The sequence below is a fragment of the Stenella coeruleoalba genome (assembly GCF_951394435.1).
Source record: "Stenella coeruleoalba genome assembly, chromosome: 14".
Classification (NCBI taxonomy): Eukaryota; Metazoa; Chordata; class Mammalia; order Artiodactyla; family Delphinidae; genus Stenella; species Stenella coeruleoalba.
In genome coordinates, this window is record NC_137160.1 from 50,552,481 (window position 1) to 50,578,084 (window position 25,604).

The 25,604-nt window shown below is 35.5% G+C and overlaps 1 protein-coding gene across 2 annotated transcripts in view; it reads right to left on the minus strand.

Annotated features, from left to right (window-relative positions):
- Positions 1–7,631, minus strand: part of RBBP8 (RB binding protein 8, endonuclease) — an 81,090-nt gene extending 73,459 nt beyond the window's left edge. Inside the window, exons 1-3 of one of the 2 annotated variants that reach the window (XM_079942373.1) lie at positions 7,497–7,626; positions 6,146–6,357; positions 4,502–4,706 (exon numbers count right to left, since the gene is read on the minus strand). In XM_079942373.1, the coding sequence (XP_079798499.1) occupies positions 4,502–4,610 (109 nt within the window). In that variant the 5' untranslated portion in view covers positions 4,611–4,706; positions 6,146–6,357; positions 7,497–7,626. Of the gene's footprint in view, positions 1–4,501; positions 4,707–6,145; positions 6,358–7,496 lie in introns of both variants that reach the window. The other variant, XM_079942372.1, reaches the window with a different exon arrangement.
- Between the last annotated feature and the right edge of the window lie 17,973 nt (positions 7,632–25,604).

The window sequence follows — 25,604 nt, forward strand, 5'->3', positions numbered from 1 at the left end:
AGATGAGTAAGATAGGGACTCTGCATAATAAAATTTTAATGATCTTCTTAAAATTTTAATGTCTTATTATAAGACAACAGAAAGTAATCATTTAAAGGATAAAGAATTTAACCTTATACTTGAAGATGGCAGAATGCTAATTCTTCTCTGTTAAATGTTTAATTAAAAACTCAAGTACATCTGGTCCTATTTAAATCATTTGAAGATATTGTATTTGCTTTACCTCCAGGTCACAAAGAATAAGCTTTTTCATAGTGTATAGCTCCTATAATAGTTTAAACTTGAAACTGTTCCTATTGGTAAACTTACATGCTGGGGTCACAATATTATAAACCAAGAGGAGGATATGGCTTCTCTTCAACAGAAGTTGGGAGATGTTATTATTCCTTTGCAGTTTTAAAAGTGCACGTAGCTGATTACATTGTTATTATCAGTGTAGCCATTATACAATATAAGAATATCTTGTATCTGGATTATTTTTGCTATCATTTCATTATATAACTACAGTGTATAAATATTTTCCGAAAGAGGATGAATACAATGCCCCCAAAACCTACTGTGTCTTCTTCACTGTTGTATTCTCAGCAACTGCTACCATTCTCAGCATATAATTCAATAACTGCTCACTGAATGAATAGCAAGTCAGTACTAAAACTCAGAATACTTCCTCAGTGTTTCACACTACATTTTCTGGGGGAAAACAGTGTAGTCAAATGAAGAGCAGAATTAATGTAAAATACTCATATTTGTCCCTGAACATATGACCACAAGCACAGTCACTTAAAAATCAGATGTTTATCACTAACAACAAATTTGAATTTCTAAACTTTCAAATATTTGAAGTGAACTAATCTGCCTCACATATAAACAGCTCCTATCAATTGATAGGGAAAAGGCCAACCAAAGAATAATCAGGTATATAAACAGTTCTTAAGAAAGAAATACAAATCACCCTCAAGCATAAGCAAAGATGCTTAATCTCATTCATAAGGGAAACATAAACTAAAACTACACTGAAAATAATCAATAGATATATTAATCAAACACAACATGGAGAATTCTTCTAGATACAGATGGGAACAAACCAACTATAAAAAGACATTTTAGATAACTGGGGAAATTTGAACATAATCATCTAATAGGTATAAGATGACATTAAAGAATTTGTTAGTATAATAATGGCAATTTTTTGTTAAAAAAGACTACTGGAATATACTGAAGTATTTATAGATGAAATTATGTCAGAAAGTTCAAAGTAACTGAGTGGAAGAGGGATAAAGATGCAAATGCAAAATAAGTAAAACAAGATTGGCTGTGTACTGATAACGGTTGAAGCTGAGTGATGCGTAAATAGGAGTTCATTATACTATTTTCTTTACTTTTATAAATGTACAATATTTCCTAAAATTAAAAAGTCTTAAACTTTAAATTTAAAAAAAAATACACACACAAAAGATAATAAAAGTGGTTACCTGTTTGTGTGTGGGGAGAAGAGGGTAAATTTCTGCTGTTTATTTTGTGTTTTCACAATTTTAGAAAAAAAAGTTTAAATTAAAAAAAAATGGATAAAACAATAATAACTTCATTGACACCTGGATTTCTAACCGAACACTAATGTACCCTGACTGCATCAGCAATTCTAATATGCTGAAAGAGAGTTTTAATGGAAACATGGATCAGAAAAATCTATCAAAGAATGAGCGTAATAGAGCAGTAACAGATGTAAGTGGAGTAGCAGATGTAGTTGAATTCCAACCTTCCATAATAAAATTAAAGAGTTTCTAATGTTTTTCTCAGCTAAGAATTCAAAAACTACAATTAAGAAATAGAAACTTTCAGCGAAGTTGTAGGATACAAAGCAACACACAAAAATCAGTGGTGTTTCTTTACATTAACCACGTGCACTCTGAAGAGGAAATTAAGAAAATCCTATTTACAATAGCATCTAAAATTAAGAAAATTCCATTTACAATAGCATTCAAAAGCATCCAATACAAAATAAGGAATAAGCTTAACCAAGGAGATGAAAGATTTGTATGATGAAAACTACAAAACATTGCTGAAAGAAATTTAAAAAAGGAAAGACGTCTCATGTTCATGGACTGGAAGACTTAATATTGTTAAGATGTCAGCATTACTCAAAGTGATCTACAGATGCAATGCAATCTCTATTGAAATCCCAATGATGTTTTTTTGCAGAAGTAGGGAAATATGTCCTAAAATTCATATGAAATCTCAAGGGACTCCGAATAGCCAAGACAATCTTGAAAAAGAACAAAGTTGGAAGTCACATATTTCCTGATTTCAAAACTTAATAAAAAGCTACAATAATCAAAACAATATGGTACTGGCATAAAGACAAACATACAGACCAATTACAATAGAGCCTTGGCACCCTTCTCAAAAAAATGGTTTTTGAGAAGGGTGCCAAGACCATTCGATGGGGAAAGGACAGTCTTTTCAACAAATGGTGCTGGAAAACTAGATATCCACAGCAAAAGAATGAAGTTATATCCTTACCTTACACCATATACAAAATTCACCTCAAAATGGAAAAAGGACCTCAACATAAGATCTAAAACTATAAAACTCTTAGAAGAAAACACAAGGCAAAACTTAATGGCAATGGATCTGGCAATGATTTCTTGGATATAATACCAAAAATATAGGCAACAAAAGAAAAAAGTAGATAAATTAGACTATATCAAAATTAAAAACTTCTATGCATCAAAGGACACAATTAACAGAGTGAAAAAGCAACTCACAGAATGGGAGAAAATACTTGCAAACCATATATCAGGTAAAAGATTAATATCCAGAATATACAAAGAACTTCAACCACAACAAAAACCAATATGATTAAAAAACAGGCAAAGAACCTGAATAGACATTTCTCCAAAGATACACAAATGGCCAATAAGCACATGAAAAGCTAACATCACTAATCATTAGGGAAATGAAAACAGTATGAAGGCTCCTTAAAAAACTAAAAGAAGAGTTACCAGTTGATCCTGCAATCCCACTCCTGGGCATATATCAGGAGAAAACTCTTACTTGAAAAGATACATGCACCTCAATGTTCATAGCAGCACTATTTACAATAGCCAAGACATGGAAGCACCTAATGTCCATCGATGGATGAATGGATAAAGAAGATGTGGTATATATATACAATGGAATATTACTCAGCCATAAAAAGAATGAAATAATGCCATTTGCAACAACATGGATAGACCTAGAGATTATCATACTATGTGAAGTAAGCCAGACAAAGACAAATATGATATCACTTATATGTAGAATCCAAAAAAAATGATACAAATGAACTTATTTACAAAACAGAAATAGACTCAGAGACAAAGAAACCAAACTTATGATTACCAGAGGGGACTGGGGGTGGGGTGGGGTGGAGGGAGATAAGTTAGGAGTTTGGGATTAGCATATACACACTACTATATATAAAACAGGTAAACAACAAGAACCTACTATACAGCACAGGGAACTATATTCAATATCTTGTAATAACCTATAATGGAAAAGAATCTGAAAAAGAATACATATATGTATATATATGTGTAACTGAATCACTTTGCTGTACACTTGAAACCAACACAACATTGTAAATTAACTATACTTCAATTTTAAAAAAAGAGAAAGCTATTCAACTGAGGGAAAAGAAAAAAACTATAAAGCACGGTAGTATTAACCTATGGTTGCAGTAGGTAATCAAGAAACAAATGTAATACGAAGCATTTCCCACACATGGGGGAAATGTATTACATGAAAGTCACAGAATTAGATAGGTATATTAAGGCTTACTATCAGACGTTGAGTTTACCTTTAATAGTTTAGCTTTTAATAGTACATTTTAACACTATCATATATAACATTTATATACTCAACCTAATCGCAACAGCTCAATTCTCTGTATGCTCATTGCATTTCATATAAACCTTTTAGCCCTTATTTCACTATACTGTTAATTATCTGTTCACATGACTCTCTCTCTACCAGACTGCAGGCTCTTTGAAGGCAAACTGCCATTTACTTTTGGGTCTCAGGGCTTGGTGGCAAACCCAAGCACTGAGATACAAATTCTGAAGGTTTGTTGAATGACTTAGGTAGTATTTTTATGTCAATAAACAATCCTGCAAATAATTTTACAGAAGATAATTAAGTTTAGAGGTTACGTAACTTGCTGAGATCACAGAGCAAGTACATAAATGAAATTAGAATTCAAATCCAGATCTTCGGTCAACAATTTCTATGCCCCTTCCACCACACCATACATATTACAAGTAACTACAAGCTGTGCAGGAGCTACATTCTGTGGTTAGTTGTCTGTAGTCAAAAAGCAACAACTCAACCATAAAAATGAATCACCCAAAATTGGAATAGTAAAGGTCCCTTAAAAATGAGATCTTTGAACTGTCATAAAAATTAGTTATTATTATTATAGTCTCAGCAGAATACTGCTACAAGTATTTCAGAAAAAAATTACCTTGTACTTCTTTATCATGACACTCCTTTAGTTTTGTCCAAACATCCTTAAAGTCATTAGATACATCTGTAGAACTAGGGCTTCCACAACTGCTTCCCGGGACGTTCATCTTACTTAATATGCTCACACTTCTACTGCCTAATGTTTTCTGACCTTTTCTGTTACATTATACAGGTCTGAAGTTGTCTTTGGTCAGTTCAAATACCTGAAACAACAGATTGCAACATAAGTGAATTCTGCATTTATCTTTGTGTAATTTGAAATCAGGATGACTTCAAGACCAGGCAGCTGATCTCAAGTTTTCCTTATTTACCTATGATCAATCACTTTAGAATTTGAGGGGGTGGAAGTGAGGAAAAAAGATGAGTATGGTGAGAAAAGCCCCAATTTCAGTTACCTGGCCTTAAGTTAAGCTACTCTTTCAGGCAAATTTTTTCTTATTCCGCCTATGAGGAAGTAATTACCTACATTATGTTTAATTGAAAGGACTATGATATAGAGAGGTTTGTAATCATTCATGGTCAGTACTGTTTCCCCATTCTAAAAGAATTTATTGCTTTCTTAACTTTTGAGTTGATATGGAATACAACGATATATTGAACCAAAAACTGGAAAACACTCTGAAATATTCTTGACTTAATAAGCATTCACATCTAGACACACACACTGTAAAAGAGCAAGAAAGATGACTGACTAACACGAGTCTCTGAACAGCTTTCTCATAACAATGAAATTTGGTGAGCAAGATACAGACACAGCCAAGATCTATGAATACGGAAACATCTAAAAACAAGGCAAATATGGGTAAAGCTATTTTGTGCCTCTCAGAATAAAGGTGAATGATTAAGTTTATTATTTGTGTAGCCCCTCAAGGAAGCAACAGGCTATTAAGTTCAAGTGGATTAATAAATATTGTAATATGTGTTCTTAAACTGAAACCATTAACTAGCTACTACTAAAAAATTACAATAAAATGATTAACAAATCTACTAACCCTCACATCTGGCTCCTTAGTCAATGCCTTACCATTGCTAACAAGTGCCCAAACGGATTTAAGTGTCTTTTACTAACCACTTCCTGAGGTCTCTGATGAAGAGGCTAAGATAAGCAAGGGCATGTCTAAAGGGAGCAATATTATGTGCAGAGCCACTTGGTAAACTATAAAACACTAAAGAAATAAAAATACATTTATTAAGCTTTTCAAAAATTGTGATTACACTTTTTTTAAAGATAATCAGTGAAAATTGAACAAGTACTAGATTTTACATAATATTAGGAAATTATTTTTAATTTCTAAAGAGGCTTGTATTCAACTATTTATTAAATAGTTTTATTTATCTAAATAAATTTTATTTATCTAAATTTATTTAAATTTAGATAAATTTAAATTTAAATTCCATTTATTTATTTATCTAAATTTATCTAAATAAATTTTATCTAATTTATCTAAATAATTTTATCTAAAATTTATCTAAATAATTTTATCTAAAATTTATCTAAATAAATTCCATTTATTTATTTATCTAAATTTATCTAAATAAATTTTATTTATCTAAATTTATCTTTTATTTATCTAAAAGATAAATCAATGGGTCTATACTACTGTCAATAAAAGCCACCATTTATTAAGTGTTCACTATGTACCATGGAGTGTGCTGTTTTATATTTCCTTTTAATTTAATCTTCACATTGTATAAAACAGCTACTACTGATATTATTAATTTCATTTTAGAGTTTAAGAAAACAGGCTTAAGAGACTAAGTGACTCGTCCGAGGTCACATTGCTAGGACACGTCTACTACGGCCACGTCGCTGCTGCAACTCAAGTTGTGATGCCAATGAACTCCAAAATACTCCTAAGAAGCAAAAAAAACAAAACAAAAATGTTAATTGTTTTTATTAATCAAAAAGTTCAAAACAAAGTTTTAGTTACTTTAATGAACAATTTAAAATTGTATATTTTAGCATTCAATAGTTTAAAACCAATAGTGTAAGATAAGCTTCCTTTATTCTACCTTCAGGGGTAATAAAAAGGTTAAGTGTTTTTTTTCCCCCCACATAACAATTTATCAATACTAAGCTGTTCAGATATTGAACAGCTTATGGCAGTCATCTTCCTTGCTCTTTTACAGTGTGTGCGTGTCTGTGTGTCTAGATGCTTGTTGTCAAGAATATTTCAGGGCGCTTTCCAGTTTTTGGTTCAATATATTGTTGTATTCCACATCAACTCGAAACTTGAAACCCTCTCCAATCTATTTTGCATGCTTAGCCACTTTTTGCTGGCATTTCTTTTGATATTGAACCGTTATTCGCTGCACGAATAATTTCTCAAAAATGTGCATCTTGCCTCTCAAGTTGCATCCAGGGCTCAACAGTTTGCAATAATTTAATACATTTCTGTGCCTCCTGTTGCAATGTAAACCACAAACCACCACACTGAAGGTGCTCAAGAGAAGATCTTTCCTGTCACACCACACACATTCTTAGCTGAGGCAAGAGCCGCTCCTCAGTTCACACAAGGGCCCTGAACAAACTGAATAGTGACTCTGACTGCTGCTCTTACGAGCAGAGCAGAGGTCCAGTGGCTCCCATCCCAGGACCCTTAGCCATCAGCCTCCTCCCGCACCGCGAAGGGCTGGCGGTCCGCCCTCGCCAAAGCGCTCCGCCGAACAAACCACACGACTGGCGCCGGAAGCGCGCGCGGCGACACCGGGCGCAGGTCGGCGCATGCGCGTGGCGGGCCCGGCGCCGGCAAGCAAGTTCTCAGCTGGTGCGAAGACTCGGAAACAGCACTCAGCGCTGGGTCGTCCGCAATCCGGTCTGCCTCCTGCGTAGTTCAGGCCGGCTCCAGCCGACTCCTCAGATTCAGCCCCAGCGCCATACAGCCATCCCCACCCCGGGGTCAAACGCCTTCGGTCAGCCGGCAGCTCCAGACCGGAAATAGCCCGCTAGGACCCAGCGCTTTGGGTCGGGGAAAAAGATTCCTTTTACTCACGGCTTGCAAGATTGCGTCGAGATTCTCGAAAGCCCCAGCAGGAACGCGAGCACGCTCTGGAGAGGGGAAGAGACGGCCGTTCGCTTTTCTGCTCGTTCCCTCACTAATCTGCCACACCGCCAGCAGCCAAGCCGCCCCCTCGGGGCAGCCCGCGTTTTCCAGCGCTGGGGGAGGGCCCGAGGGCCGCCGGCTACGCTCGCCCCGCCCGGACCTCGCGCGACGTCACGCAACGTCGTGTGGGAGTTCCCGCGACGTCACGCCTCTTCCTCCTCCTACCTCCGCGGAGCTGGGTGGCGCCCCTCACGCCCCCTGCGGAGGAGCTGGGTCGGCGACGAGTCCCACCGCGTTGGGCGGTGACTGGAGAGTGGAGCTCTTCCACTGAGCCGTCAGAAGAGGCTCCGAGAGCTGGCGGCCGCCACCGCGGTTTTTGAGAGGGCCCGGAGAAAGCTCACGCTGTTCTGTCTGCGGAGATTCACGTTCTCCTAAGAAGTGATCAATGTGTCTGACTTAAGCCCGTTTCTGGGAAAGCACGTAGGAGCGGCCCGTACCAGATGGAAAGTTAAAGTTAACTGAGGAGGGAAGGGACACAGATCAATCTAACGTAGCTTTCCGGCTGGTAGCTCTTACCTACAGTTTAGTGATGCGACCTGACCGGACTGGGTGGCGAGGCCGCGTAGCAAAATGAACGATGTATATTTTGCTCAGGTTAAAGAAAGTTTCTGACGAACCTGAAATGAGACGGAATCAGAAGTGACGCATTATTTATTGGAACAACATGCTGTTAGGTAATTTTTTTAAGTCAACGTTTTATGTGGCTGTTCGTTTATAAACATTCAAATTATTAGTATATTTTCCTATTTATATTACCTATTTAAAAGAAGCGTTTTAGCGTTAGAAATTCTAAATATATGAAGTTGAAGAAAATAAACAGAATAGACAGTATCGTAATATTTCTTAAACCAGTTCAATACTTTTTTTAATACTTATAAGACCTGGGAGGAAGACAGAGGATATTATAAACTTTAAAAAGTAGAGTTGTATTTGGGAAATCAAAGATATAAAATGTAAAAGTAATTTTCCCGTTCATTCCCGGTCTTAAGGGATGAATATCACAGCTTACTCCTTGCGAGTGGGCATAACAGGATGTTTCTGTACCATCCTAGCAATGCTGTAGGAACTTTGGTATCTTTATAAAAGAGAGCTGCTGAACATTCATTACCCTGTTAAAGTATCATTCACTTCCAAATTTTATCTTGTTTTAGTCTTTTCTGTCAGATCCTCTTACAGCACTATGTGCTATGTGCCTTCCTATCTGACACTTATTGCAATTTTCATTATTTATTTAATTAAATCAGTCTCCTCACTAGACTCTTAAGTTTCTTAAGGTCAAAACCATGTCTTGTTCACCTTTTTATCACCAGAAACTAACCCAGTGCTTGTCAGAGAGTCAGTCTCCGTGTAAAATTAATGAATTGGGCGTTCCTTGAGGGACTCATCTTTTTCATTTAAGCGGAGAATATCTTTGAATCCATTCTAAATTCTTAGATTCTCTTTATGGGATTTTATGATAAATCACTTTAACGGTGGAAACAGTAGGCATACGTGTAGATACCTGCCTCCGATAAGGAGCCTTAAGACCTACATGTAAATTATGAAGTCCTATGAGAAAACTTAACAGTGAAGCAGATATTTTGAACTCTTTGTAATACTGGGTTTCTCAAATTTTATGGCTTAGAACAATGCTTCCCAAACTTTTTCAGTACCTGGAAAAAGAATACTTGTATTACATATTGTGATAAAAAATGAGACTGCTTCCATCCAGAGGCAACAGCAACTAGGATTCCAGCCACCTCAGGCCCAGCACTGCCACCTTGAGGGTTGGGAGTTTAATGTCCTAGCATACATATTGGAGGCCCTTGGTTAGGATGCTCAATTTAAAAATTGTGTGGTGAAATGGTTAAAACGGTAACTTTTATATATGTACACTTAACCGCAATGAGAAAAATTGTGTACTGAAAACTCTAGGATTCTTAGAACTGTAAGAATTTTGGAACTATGTAGATTTTGAAATCATGTAACTCAAGCCATTTTACAACTGAAACTCTTTGTTGATTCATTCTATACAATCTTCTTACCTCCTACAGCTGGGTAGCTGAGGGTTGTGACGGGAGAAATCACATAACAGGTTAGACTGATATCACTAAAATTACATGGTTTCAGACCTCATATAGGGCACCAATTAATCTCTAAAGTAACCTTTATTTAGCTCCTTCTGTTTCCTTTGCTGTCTTCCAAACCTTCACTGTTTTCCTCAAGCCTCTATACAGTATTCTCACTCTCAGCAGACAACTTCACCTCTTGGTTAAACAAGACAATGGGACTCAACAAGTGTGATCTTCCTGAACTTTCTTTTCTCAACTCTGTGAATTAGGAAGTACCATTTTGCAGAGAAAAATGCAACCCTAATCCAATTTCTTCTCATCACCTCATCTGTATCCACCCTGGGCCAAGCCACCATCATCTTAAACCTCTTCTGCAGCAATAGCCTTCCTTTTTTTTTTTTAATCAACTATCTTTCTACTTACACTGTTTTCCCTTTACAGTGTATTCTCCAACAGCAGTCAGAATGATTCTTTAAAACCTAAGTCAGAACATGACACTCCCTTAGTTTAAGACATGCCAGGGTCTTCCCATCACTTTAGAATAATATCAACCCCCTTTCCATGGAGTCAGGACAGGTCAATCACTGTATTCTACTGATGTTACCTCCTAAATAGAGTTCTGAATTAGTGCTTTCCTATCCATCCTCACTCTTTTTGCCCTAGTTTTGGCCCTGATATTTCTTACCTAGACTGTGCTTCCAATCTTGCACCTAAATGCAGTTTCCACACAGCTGCCAGAATGCCCAACCATTATTTCTGATCTTGGCACTCTCTTGTTTAAAACCCTTCAAGTGGCTCTCAATTGCCTAAAGATTAAAATTCAATCCCTTTAAAATGTCAAAGAAGCCCTTCTTAACCTTACACCTCTACCCCCCACCTTATCCTTTCCCTCTAAAACAGGAGACTGCTTATGTTCCTCCTTCCTGCTCTTTGCTATTTCATTGTCTTGGCTCATACAATCCTCTTCTCTTGAAATTACCTCCGCCCAGATCCTTAATATTTCACCCCCTTTCTACGTATCCTTTAAGACTTAGCTCAGGTAGTGCAGCTTCCAGGAGACTACCTTAATGTCTCTCTTCACCCCTTCTTCCTACCCCCTTCCACAAATAGCCCTCCTCATTCTCCCATACCCTTCTATATGTATCTTTGTCGCTGCATTTAATGCTATTATATTGTAATTATGTTTATATCTTTTATCTTACCCAGCTAGGCTGCAAGGGGTTTCTTGATAGCGGAGACTGTGCTTTCTTCATTCTCCTCGGTATTCCTAGTTCTTATCAGAGAGTCTTAGAACAGTACTACCCAATAAAGCCACATACATGATTTAAAATTTTCTATTAGCCGCATTTAAAAAGGTGAAATGAAACAGGTGAAATTAACTTAATATGTTTTGTTTAACCTAATTTATCTAAAATATTATCATTTCAACATGTAATCCATATACAGATTTATGAATGAGGCCGTTTACATCATTTTTCTTCATACTGAGGCTTTAAAATCTGATGTGTATTTCACCTTCACAGGACATCTCAGTTTGGATTAGCCACATTCCAAGTGCTCAAACTCACATGTGCCTAGTGGCTACCATATTGGCACAAAACATGCCCAGCATATATAATGAACAAATGAGGTTACATGATTTACCTGAAGAACCAAGTTGGAGCTGATTCCTATGGAGCTGTTTCCTACTCTAAGGCTATTTCTCCTATTTGTGCTGGGCATTTCCCATCTCTCTCCCACTCTACACATCATGCCATTCTCCTCCCCTCCCAGCAAATTTTTTGCCTGTATCCCCAGGCAAAAAATCTAGTGATTAAACCCATTATGATTATTTACATAATAATGTCCAGCACCTTTAATACGAACACAAAATACTAGTAAACTGGAGTGAGCTGTATACTTACAGTCAGAACTACTTTAAGAGCAGAACAAAAGAGATAATAAGAAAGATAAAAATAAGATTAAAATAATAAGAGGGATAAGAGGGGAGAGAAGTATTAACATAATAGAAAATTATGCTGTCAAAATTTGTGTCAACCTAAATGAACACGATTTAATTTTTAAAAAGTTGTTTACAGTAATTACTAGGTGTTGTTTGGATCAATTAGTGATCTTGCCCCAAGTGCCAAAATGTTTTATAATTTGAGTTGATGGTGCTGAGATTCCAGTTAGGTTGAGCAGTTTTATAATTGTTTTAAAAGATTATTTAACATTCATGGAGGATGTCAGTATCACAGTTTTTCTTTTGACAGTCAGGTGGTAATTAAAGTGCTTATAAAAGACATTAAAGATTATACATTGCTTTCCGATTAGAAAAAGTAGCCTCATGCGGTATAGCCAACTTCCAACTTAGGTAGAGAAACTTTTATGTATTTTGATTATCTCTATGGCTACATATACCTTCTTCATTTCCCTTTATAAACTATTAAAGTAGTTTGTGTTTTTAAGTACTTAGCTACTTCATTTCGCATCAGCAATGAGCAAAGTTTTATTAGATATATAATTTTCCCAATTTAGGAACTATCACTTTATACTTGATAAATAGTCTTATACAGTATACTGTGTGCTTGCCTATTGGCATAGGTTTAAATGATGGTGGGCTGATCCAGGATGTTAATGATCTGCTATTTATTGTCAGTGGAAAGAGGCATCTTTTTCTTCCCGGCCATCAGTTTGTATACAGTGGCTGCTTGGGCAGTATTTCATATCTCTGCAATATAGGTTAATGAAGCTTAGGAATTTTGTTAGATAGCCGTTAGGCCCTTTCTTTAACACTGGCATTTGTAAGAACCTCAGAGCTTAACCGCTGCAGAGATGATAAAAGAATTTAAGAGTGATCACTAAGACTGTAGAGTAGAAAAGCGGATTGTATTTTGGGAATCTTGAAAAACCAATCTTTATCTTTTTATCCAGTAAATGTAGTTCTATACAAATTGTCCTGTGTACATATATATAATGCTGCCATGATGGAAACTGTGGGAACAATATTTACAGTAATGTAAATGGAAAATATTATGAAGAGTTAACTGTAGGAACAAGTCACTGACACTTGGAGTCTATTAATTAAAGCATTCCTTGATGGGTTCACAGGAGCAAACACATTTAATATTCATTGCTTTGTCCACTTAAAAAAATAATGATGCATGTCTTAAATGGTAATTTTTCCACCTATGAATTACTGAATTTATTCACTGCTGGCATGTAGATGTGATCTTTAATGTACTCACTCATGCCTCACAAATTGCACCTATGTCTTCAAACACACTGGCTGACTTTTTCCCCCCATTTTTTTCTTATTCTAACCATGTTTGAGAAAAACAGACTATTTAAAAAATAATGACATTTTGCTTTTCCTAATCCATATGTCAGTCTAAGGTTAAGGAAGCTTTGATAATTACTGATCCAAAAATGTTTTACGTTTAAAATTCAGTTCTTAGAGGAGGCCTTCAGTTTTAGCCAATACTTTTCTATTTTACTTAAGTTATAATCGGAAGTATTAGAACTGAATAGTGAAATTAAATTATATTTTAATTCACTTCTCACCCTTTGGGACAATTTGTTTTTGCAGACTATTTAGGATAGATAGAATTCCTCTTCCCAAATCTAGTACACTTATATAAAATGACCATATGCCCTGGCTTACCAGCAACAGTTCTGGTTAATGTCTGTTCTTCTGGCTTAACTATTAACAGGGCTCCCATTTACTCTAAAAAATGTCCTGGTTTGGGTGATAAGTCAAATGGTCAGAAGCTTTAGGGAATTTGAAATATAAACTAATAAAAAAGGGAAGATTCAAATGACCTTCTCTTGTCAGGAGTATTTTCTTCTCAACTATGTACAGATCTATCTAAACTCGTTTTAAAGAATATTATGATACAGATAATGTAAGCCATAAAAGAATTGCACTTTTTGATTTATTGCTAGTACTCTGAAATTCCCATTAGTTGGGAAGTGGTTTGTTTAATACTGATAGAAAATGGGTTCAAGAAAAATTTGCGATGATAAAAATACAAAGTACTGTTCCTACTTATCTTCTCTTTTGAACCTAAAAACTGTATCATACAGGTAGAACAGGTACAGTTTTCATCTCTTCAGAAAGGTTGATAAATTAGGTGGTGTGACTAGCACTATATGTACAAACTAGTAGATAAGTTGACCCAAGACTTTAAACCCAGTCTTCTGGACATGAGTCCTGTGTCTATGATCTTTTCAGTACACCATGCTATTTTTAAATAATAGAATCTCTATGAAGCTTATTCTGTGCTTTTCTGTTTTTAATTTAGAAAATGCTTTTGAGAAAACAACCAAATAACGTTTCTGAAAAATTATTAAAAATTATTACCTAAAGGCTAATTTGCAGTCCCAGTACATTTTTCTGTTTACTTCAGAAAGCTTTACATTATATGAGGTTACTATAAGGACTTTTAAATTTGATAGCAACTTAATTTGTCTTATTGAGAAGAGGAAAATAAACTGGGCTCTCTTGGTCAGGATTGGAGTGAAGCACTATTCTATGGATTAATCTCAGTTTTTTTAGACTTTTTTGCAATAATTTTATTTCTTAGTAATTATGGCACATATGGCCTTTTACTTGGTTTACGATAGATGTGGACATTTGAGAGATGAATATAAATTGACTTCTAATGGAATTAGTGAAAGTGTTTATACTAGATTCCCAGCTAGATTCTTTCATGTAGTAAGTTTAAAACTAAATAGATCGAAGAGCCTTGAATTATGTTGTAATCTCAGAAGGGACCAGATCAGGAAGTGCTCCAAAAATTGTGACCTTATTTTACAGTCAATGATGGTGTATGGCCATATTCCCAGCCTATGGTACTGTGCAAGTCCTAAGTAAGAGATGACCAGGGTTTATGCTCTGGCCCTATCTCTGGTTATCTGCATGTTTCCTAGACAAGTCTTACTTCCTCAACTGGAAAATGAGAATACTCATACTTAGTATGTCCAAAAGGGTGGTTGTAAAAATGAGGTATTATATGTGAAATTTCTTAAAGCTTGCCAGTTGGGAACAGAGTGGTAGCAGGCTTTCCAGGCAGAAGGCATGTGCAAAGGTTCTGCTGTGGGGAATCATTGTGAGCTTTGGAAAGTGCAAGTATATAGTAATGTATTTGTATAGGTTGATAGTGGGAAATCAGTAGCAGTTCCACCTGATTTTTTGAATGAATTATAATTTGTAATTATAATCCTATTAAGCAAGTAATTTAACTTCTCTGTGCCTCAGTTGTTTTATCAGTGATATGAAGGTAATAATATAAGCCTTGGGTGTTTCACAAGATTGTTAAGGATTGAATGATTATATATATGTATTCAAATAGTGTAAGAAGCTATTGTTAATAATAGATAAATTTAAGAGCTACAGCTAATCAGAGAGATCTTTCCAATTGCTAACATTATATAATTATAGTGAAATTGTTGAATTGCTATGCAAATTGTGAGAGATTTATAATTATAGAAGTGATTAAATGATAATTTGTTAAGTGCTTTTTTTTTTTTTTTTTTTTGTGGTACGCGGGCCTCTCACCGCCGTGGTCTCTCCCGTTGCGGAGCACAGGCTCCGGACGCGCAGGCTCAGCGGCCATGGCTCACGAGCCCAGGCGCTCCGCGGCATGTGGGATCCTCCTGGACCGGGGCACGAACCCGTGTCCCCTGCATCAGCAGGTGGACTCTCAATCACTGCGCCACCAGGGAAGCCCCACATCTTATTTGATTCAAATAATTAAGTTTAAATAAGTCTGGTAGTTAAATAGTCAGGTAGTTATTATATTGTTGTTATTTCCATTATATTACAAGGGATTTTAACCATTATCTAGCTGAACTGCAGAATTGTATAGAAAGGAGAAACTAATTAATTCATTTATTTCAGAAATTGGTGGTTGTAAGGAATCATTTATTTAACAGAGATTTATGATCTATTCAGCTTCAAGTCCAAGAAAGGGAGCATTGGTATCAAGCTGATTATGATCTGAGCTAATTTAGTGAAGACCTGAGTATATTTGATAAATCCTTTTGAAAATAGTATCTGCTATTATTGGGCTGTGTTCAGTAGTGTGTGTCCCCACTTTTTCTTATATCTATGCCCTCTTCAGTCCAGTTTCCCTTTTTTAGTTCATTAGCTAATTTAACCACCTTCTAAGAAAGAGTTTTTTTTAAAACTCAGATAATTATTCTGTTCTAACATAGTTCAAGTTAAGTGAAAAAAGGATGTGATTTTAATCAGATTTCTTTTTTATTTGTACCTGTTTCTTCCTCATTTTTCTAAGCTAAGTTTCTATCATTATGTAAATATGATATTTACTTAATTAGAGCACATAACTGGCTATTCAGTTTTCTATTTTTAATCCACTTGACTAGAGCCTTCATCTAACGTATTCTTCAGAGCCATGCTCCAGGATCATGGTATAGGTTATAATGAATTAGTTCTTGTAACCAGACCCTATTGGACATAGTCCAAGACAAACTTGTAGCTTTCAAAATTCTGTGTTTTACTATAGTGAGAAGTGTTATTTGAGGGTCCAACATAGTCAATCTATTTTTATTACAGTTTTACCAGTGTAGACTTAAACAATAAAGTCTTTGAATCAATGCTGGATATAAAAGTATTTACAGAGTATGTACTAATTGTTCATTTTGTGGCTGTTTGGCTCTTCAGAAATTGGCAGCCAAATTCAGGAAATGAAATGTAGTTTATTAGAAAATACCTTTCTCACAGAAGATCAAGTTTCTGTGCATCTCAGGTTTTGTGGGAATGGATCAAATACGTCAGACAAAAATTGGCTAAAGTTCCTTATTTCCATTTGAAATTGCTGTACTCATTTCTCAAAAAATCTATTGTAGTTGTACAGTGTATTAGTTAAAAGTATATCGTTAAACCAAGGAAAAAGTGGTTTTACGATATTTGTTGAATAATAATAATGTACTGGACTCCTCTTGGGCCCTGCTTACATCAGTCATCGCAGTGCAAACCAGATTCCTGTCAAGTAAAACCTGACACCTCACCTGACTTTCGGCTTTAACATTAGCATTAACACATGATTTGTTAGGGTATCAGAGGAACTGCTGAGAATTTAATTTACACTAGATGTGTTTAGTTTACACTTACTGGTGGAACTAGAATAACATGCCATTCATCTTAAAAAGTAAAACTGTGGGAAAAGAGACTGGTTTTATTGTGCTGGAATGGACTGAACAGCTTTTCTTCCTGAATGGACTATAGCCAGGTTCCAGTGTAGCCAGGTTCCAGGTTCCTGGTTCCTGGCCTATAGTCAGGTTCCAGTGGTTAGTTCTATATTATAGTTAAAAAGCAGTATACTTGTTCCTGAGCAACATATATTTGTTTTAAGTTTTGTCAAACAAGCACTTGGACAGTGAATAGAGCAGAAGGTAACAGCTCACGAAACTGCTATGTAGATGGTATTTATCATTCAGTACTTATTATATGATTGAAAATTGATCACAATATTAATATCTTCAGAAATGCAAATGTTCCTTTCATCTCAGACTGAATTTCATCTACTTTCAGTTAGGAGACCTCCAAATGTAGACCTGTATGGATGGTCCTCAACTTAAGATGGTTTGATCTTAGCGATCTTTCAACTTTATGATGGTGTGAAAGCCATACGCATTCAGTAGAAACCACAATTCGAATTCTGAATTTTGATCTTTTCAGGGGCTAGCAGTATGCAGCATGATGCTCTCTTGTGATACTGGGCAGGGGCAGCAAGCTGCAGCTCCCATTCAGCCATGCAATCACGAGGGTAAACAGCTGGTACACGTGAACCATTCTGTACCCAGACAGCCACTTTCAGTACAGTATTCAATAAATTACTTAAGATATTCAACACTATTATAAAGTAGGCTTTGTGTTAGATGACTTTGCACACCTGTAGGCTAATGTAGTGTTCTGAGCATATTTAAGGTAAACTCGGCTAAGTGATGGTGTGCAGTAGGTTAGGTGTATTAAATGCATTTTTGACTTATGATATTTTCAATTTACAGTGGGTTTATCGAGACATACCCCATCATAAGTTGAGGAAAATCTGTGTATGTTAAATGTAAATTTTTTCTAGAAGACCTCATCGCAGAATTCTATAATATTGCTCTGTGTCCATAAATATTGTACTGCAAGCTACAGAAAGTTATTGATATGTATTTCTTAATGTTTCAAGATTCGTTCAGAAATTCATTAGATTTAAAATATTTTCATATTGGAAGGAAGTGTTTCTCACTACTAATCTAAATTATTGTAGAAGGGATAGGCACAGAACCTTCAAGGGAGTAGACTTACAATAGAACTTTGAAAAAAAATTTGCCATGTAAGTTATATTTTCACTTTGTCAGTAATACATAATTTCTAAGTTAATAGTTTTCTGATTACTTTTAAGACTATATGTCTTTAACACGATGAGCTATACCGTTCTCTATTTCCCAGTCAGTTTTTGATGCATAGCAAGTTTGGTCATTAGTCCTGTGTTATCCAAATTAGCTATTTATATAGAAACATTTAAAAAATATATGCCTGCTTTTCAATTATTTATAGTAATATCCACTCTGTATGTATGAAAATTAAATGCAAATTAACTACTAATTTAATGAATAGCCACATAAGGTTAAATTGCTTATGTATCTAATAGTTTTAATAAGAATGTATAATTAGTGGGCTAAATTGGTGAAGTGGTACTTTTGTCTTTAGGTATACCATCTACATACACGCTTTTCAGTTTAAGAGAAAAACAATGCATTTACCATGGATACAAATTCAAATTATATTATTCACATAACGCTTATTTGTACAACAGTTAAACATCTTTCAGGAAATTAAAGTTGACTGCAAGAGCTCAATAAGATCAGCTTGTGTTAGAAGTGGATCTGTTTGTTGGTTCTAATATGAAGTCTAGCCTCTTTCCTGTTCTTTCTTCACACATTGGAAGATGTGTCAATTGACCCAGCTTTCGTTAGATAAGCTCTTAAAATGTTTTGTCACACTCTTCTGAGCTCCCTTCTGGCTGATGACATGCATTTCATGAATATCTCACGTGTGAACTTTGCTTATTGGCTCCATCTCCTAATCAATTTATCAGTCTGAGGCTAATTTAATATCTTTAGAACATGTTAAATCCTATTCTATCTTCTTACATCCAATTTTGGATTCACTCTTCCTATCATTATTTACTATCAAGGGAATGTAATATAATTTCGTATTGACCTACAGTAAATTAATTCCTAAGAGAATCTTTTGGAGGAAAAAACATACTCTAGAGCCCTGAAGAAATAATTCAATCGGTAGTAGAAAGCACAATCCTTAGAGCATATAGAAATCCTTGGCCAACTAATCTGATGTGTGAAATAATACAATAGATATAAATAGATGTAAAATGCCTTTGAAAAACTCAGATACTAGGCACAAGCAAGGTATAATTTGGACTATGTCACAATTCCTTCCTTTGGTATAGATGATTGAAATTTGAATTTTTTAAAATTAAGCCTTTTAATCACCTTGGTATATTGCTCTCAGAATACGTTTAACAAAGGCATCTTTGATGTGATTCTTTAATTTGATTCAATTATATGGGTTTCTAATTTTTTTAATTTAATAAGATTAAAATGTTTTCCAATATTAAATCTTAATGCTTTCCAAGGTTGCTGATTTAATTTTATCTCTGACCAATAGAAAATGTATATTCTAAGTTAAGCTTTGACTTCTTTTACTCAAGCTATTTGTTGAAATTTATATATTAAAGAGGGGGGAAGAATATTGACGTGCTACACCTACTATGTTCTAGAAACTCTGCTAGGTGTTTACACAGAATATCTCATTTGATCTTGCCAACAACTCTTAGAGAATGGTATTTGTTTCCTTAATTTACAGTTGGAGAAAAGAGAACTCAGTGTTAAATAATTCCCAAGGGTAAACTAGCTTGTAGCAGAGTCAGTATTCAAACCCATCTCAGTTTGGCTCAAAAACCCATATGTTTTTCAATATACTACCTTTTCTCTTGATTGTAAAGACAAGAAACAAATGGAAGTAATTATTTTCCAGAGTCCACTTGAACTGAACTAAACTTACCAAATTTAGAAACATCCCTCTGGTAAGATTTTACCTGTAAAAAGAGAAGGGGCTTAGTAGAATTAATTTTTAGCTCTAAGAATCAGAATTGAAAATTCTGAGCCTTTGGTTCTCAAGCTTTCTATGGTCCTATTGCCTTGGAATTTCTTAAGTTAAAAACATTTAAAGCATTTTTGAGCACTTGTGCTCAAAGCACTCTATTAAGATCTCACGCCTTAAATAACAGGTTTTGTCCCCTTTAAGATGGGTTTTGAGTCCTTCAATTCTGGGCTTCATAACCTTATTGAAATTTTCATCTCAATTCTAACCAAATTTTAGAAGTACAACCTTCTTAGGCAAATCCTAAACTATATCCATATAAGAGTGATTAAAACAATACAAGAATACATACATGATAAGAAAATAAACAGTTGAGACAGTTTAAAGCAATAATAAGTCAGAAAATGACAGCAGGATCCACAAATAATCTGGGCAAATATGAAGGAATGTGAGGTACTCTTATGATTTTGATTTACAATTTTGTGATGGCACTAAGAGATTAGGTTTTGAAATGGTCGTCATCTTCATTGCCAATGGCAACCCCATAAGTTCGGCCACTATACCAAAAAAGTTTGGGGGCAATAATTATATAGATTAAAATATAAAAGCAAATAATTTCTTGGTTCAGTAAATATTCCTTAAAATAACTTATACAACACAATTTTACCTTTTTACAAATCCTTTAGAACTCACAGAACGGATTTCACGTAGTAGTCAGAAGAATCAATGTAGAGCAGTGAAACAAATATTCGTCTGGGCTGCTATCAGGAAGCTGGGATGTTTTGGTACCACCTCTACCCTTAGATTGTATAATAGTGATTTAGCTACGTTTTGGGGCTTTTCATTCAACTAAAAAGTGAGAAGTTGAATTCATTAGTTATTCTTAAAGAGTTCTTCTAGCTCAAAAATGTCATGATTCTAAGTGCTTTTGGTAGGAAACACATGAATATATTCAGGAAGGAAAGAGGTTATAGTTGTAAAGAAAGCTAGCATGGTTGACAAAAAGAGTCATTGTGTGAAACTGTTGCCAGGAATAAAGACAAAGGAATGCATCCCTAACTAGACTTAGAGAATAAAAAGATTTTTAAATGACTAGAACAATTTTTGACCTGGGCCCTCAGATAATGCAGGGCTATATAAAATACATACACACACACGTACAAACACAGACTCCTAATTTGATAGGTAAATCCATATATCCTTAATTTTCATCAAAACATCACAATGTATCAATATTTTAAAGGAATCAATATATGGAAAATACATAAAAGTCGTATTTAATAGGACTTTCATATATTTGAAACTAAAAATCCATTAAGTGAAAACTGTTGACTCCTCCCCCAAAATGTAGAGTTAGACTTGAAATTTTACCCACAAATTTTATATGAAATATATATCTAGTTCCTAAATAGCTTTCCTCAAAACCATAAACATAAAAACCACTTAATAAATAAGTTGGAATCCCAAATTAAGTTAATCTTTGAAGAGTAAGCCCTGTATTTTAAACATAGTAAGATTTAAAAATTTTAAGTTACTATATATAATATAGTTACCAGAACCACTAAAACTATACTCTATTGACATATATTTATATTTAGCCTGAAAACTAACTGAAAAGAGAAAAATTCAACTAACTAAAAATTTTGGTCCATATTCTCCAAAAATTGTCCAAATAGAGTTTATGCTGAATAAAATTAATTTTTGGTTTGCTGAATCAGCACATTCCTTTTGGAGGTTCAACATTACATAGCTTTTTAGAAATTCAGCTGAATATCAGAAGTTTTATGCAGAATTGCCTTGGAGTAGGCAAGCATCCAAAAGGTTTCCCTGCAAAAACTGAACTCTCATCTGAACATTTATTCTCACTTTTTAAAAACTCAATATTTATTAACATCCTGAAGAAACTCTTATAGCCTTTGAGTCTGAACGTAATGACAAAGTGAAGACTCTAAAGGGCCAATGAAAAGGATGCATCAGTCTTGCTCATATCAAGGCAAGTCATATGATGGCCTACAGATAGTCCTTGAAGGGAAAGTATTTAGTATAAATCTGTTTTAAAAAGCAATTTTTAATTCCCAGGTAAAGTTCCTGTGTCAGCTGTTATGTTAGATTGAATGCCCAGAAGGTGTGTACATTCAGTTCCTAATATTAATAACTAAGGGTATGCCAAAATAAATCTAAAGGGATTTATAACTTTCATTTTAAGTGACACAAATTACTAAAATAAATTAATTGGATCAATGAAAAAGAGAGGTAAAAGAATTATTTTAAAATATAATATAAATTAAAGGAAGATCCAAATGTTCTTTAACCTAAAAAGGTTTTCAGACCTAATAGGCATGACAAAACCTGTCTTCATTCCTTTCTATTCAGCTCAGCAAGTGCTTTTGAGCTCCAATAGTTAATCAGTTACCAGATTCCACAATCTTTGTTTTTCACACTCCTCACTTCTTGCTGTGAATTGTTCTTTTAATGTGCTGAGGATCACCAAGCAGGCCAGCACTATTTTTTTTAATGCCTTAAAAAGGCAATTATTTTATCCACAATTAGATTTGCCATATAAAATGTTACCATATAGCAACAGCCTGTAAAACATAATAGTATATTATCAAAGAAGTAGACAGCTTAAGATGCAACATTACATTAATAGGTGAAATATATTTAGCAAAATTATTCAACCCAGCTTTCTTAATGACCATAGCCATGCCCAACTTACAAAAAGTATAGCAAAAGTGATTATATATCAAATAACCTTTATCCAAACAATTCAATGAACATATATGCAAGTATTATAAAACAATATCTAACCAGCTTTATATAAAAGATATAATGCAGGTATTACCATGTTAAAAATAGATATCTTCTTAAACATCATTTCTGAACTTAAACTTCTAAAAGTGCATAGAAAATAGAGAAAGATAAAAAGTATGTTAACTTACCCTTCCATTTGTTTAGAAAACTTCTGCTCTTGGCCAAAAGCAGAAGGTGTTTCACTGCTGACTTTCCCTGAAGCTATGAACTTACACAGCAAATCAGTGGGAGACACCTCTGTGGACCACGCTAGAGTTTGCTAGACACTACTGCTATGTGGAAGAGTTCTGCTGCATCTAAGCTATATAAGGCGTGCAGTGGATAACCTAATATGCCTTTCATTTAACTGGCTGGGCAGGTTTCTACCGTCTGTGGAACATGGAATCACACCAGAATATGTTGGCACAACAGGCCAGTCAGACCGGTTCTTCTTTAGATCCAGAACCCGTCCAACCAGTCTGCATCAAAGGCTAGCCCAACAAGCTGCAGCGGCTCAGCTCTGCTAAGCTTGTACCAGGTGAGTTATCCCCACCTCCCGTCAACTCCCAACAAACTGCTCAGAATGTTGTAGCCTCCAGCAAAATAATTCAGAGTTCTAGTGGGAGGGGTAGATCTGTGTCAGGTACAGCAAGCGTCCATTGTTATACACCTCTCATTGTAGATAACTTGAGAGTCTGTCATCCTCAGAGGTAGGTAATCCTTTTTTAAATGTACTCCATGGCTCTGCGGACTAAAGCCTCTAGAAAGAGATTACAATGAAGAAGAATCCATAATGCCTGACCTTTCCACTAGTCCACTTGGTCTAGCTCAGCCTTGAGGGGGTGTTGATATTCCCCACAAGGGCAGTGGCCCTGAGAGTTTGAAGGAAGCATTTCTAGAGGGAGGAAAACAAGATGTGGATTGACCAGACATTTGTCTGGGTGTGTTATCTTTCTTGTACTCAAATGATCCTCATACCATTCCAGTTTTAAAATGGGAAAAACTCCTATTTCTACATACTAGGACAACTTGGAGAGGTTTTACTTTGGATATTCAACAGTTGAACACAAATTCATGATAACTACTATATGCCAGGAACTGTGCCAGGTAAAGGGTTACAATGGTGAAAAAAGACAAATTTAGTAAGAGATGGGAGCAATGTCCAGATTCCCAGTTAAATACGTCTACTAATCATTTGGATGGAGGAAGTGAGCAACACAAGATCACATTTTGACAAAAATTGGTTTGTGTTAAGAGAGATCATATGAGATTTGTTCTTACTCTCTCATGATACACATTTAGAAACAGTCTTTTCTATCTGCTGATGGAGTGATTCTACAACTTCCCTGCTTAAGTATAACCTGAAGTTTATACTGGACCTCACCTCCAGAGATTACTGGACCTTACCTCCAGAGATTCTGATTGAGTAGGTCTGGGGTGTTATCCAAGTATTGATACTTACAGTGATCCTGCTGCAGTTGTTGCAGGGACATGGGCTCAGCCTCTGGTGCTCAGCTTCTTTTCTATTTTTGTACCTAATTAAATAGACTATATTAATCACAAGTTGCCATATTCATCTTTGTATCTCTAGTGTCTAGCACAGACACTTAGAAAGTGTTTACTAAATGCTTATTGAGGAAATATCTACTCAGGGACAACACTTGCTAGATCCCAGGGGTATCACAACTAGTAAGTGTTATATGAATCAAACTGCATTAAGTACTGTAATTAGAATAACTCAGGTAGTAGCACAGAAAAGGGAGCAAGTGTGACTGAGTATAGGAGATTACAAAGGAGATTGGTTTAGAGACTTTCCTTTTTAACCATGACCAAAGATTGCTATCTGCAGGATAACAAAAGGTTGAGGGAACAATAAAAAGAATGCCTTTGATAGAAGTAACAAAAGTTTTAGGTACCTGAGGACACCATGACCTCAACACTTAGTAATAAGGTTATTTTCTGTAGCAGGTGTCAGCAGATTTTTCCATAAAGGATCAGAGATTAAGTATTTTAGGGTTTGTGGGCCAGATTGTTTCTGTTTCAGCTATTCAACTCTAACATTGTAGCACAAAAGCAGATATAAAGAGTAGTCAATGAATGGGGTGGCTGTGTTCCAATAAAATTTTATAAACAAGTGACAGGCTGGATTTGACCCCTGCTCTAGAGTGTAGCTTGTGAAAATTAGCAAGGTTGCATAATTGGTTGGGAAAATAGGGTTGGAAGTCAAAAAGTCTATCTCTTCCGCAGAATCCTGCAAAACTTCAGGAATTGGAGGCATAAGGTACCTCTAAATAGTCTTTGGGTATTGGGCAGGGGTGGGGGGAATTTGAAGTAGAGGATTGGTTGAAAGTATGCTTAAGCAACAGTTTGCTCCCTAGATCCCTTCCCCAGCCCAGGAGCCTGGAGACTGACCCTCTTCAACGTTGATGAAAGACAGGTAGGACTTGTTGATTCATGCTGGGAGAGATTGTCCCAGGTTGGTTTTGGACTTGAGAATACCAGGCAGAGCTGAGGGTAAATGGTAAAGTAATGAGACTGTATTAGTTTCATAAGGCTGCTGTAACAAATTGTCAGAAATTTAGTGGTTTAAAAGGACACATATTTATTATCTTACAGATCTGGGGGTCGGAAGTCCAAAGTGGGTCTCACTGGGTTGAAATCAGCGGGGTTGACATTCTAAGATATAGAGAGTCAGCCAGGTTGAATTCTTTTCTGGAAGCTCTAGGGGAGAATCTTCTGGTCTTTCCCAGCTTCTAAAGGCTGCCTGTGTTTTTGGCTCATGGCCCCTTCCTATCTTCAAAGCCAGCAATGGCCAGTCAACTCTTTCTTACATTGCATCATTCTGACATTGCTTCTGCTGCCTTCCTCTTTCATATTTAAATCCAGTTGTATAATCCAGAATAATCTCCCCATTTTAAGGTCAACTGATTATCAACCTTAATTTTATCTGCAATCTTAATTCTCCTCTACTATGTAACAGAACATATTTACAGGTTCCCAGGATTAGGATGTGGACATCTTTGAGAGACCATTATT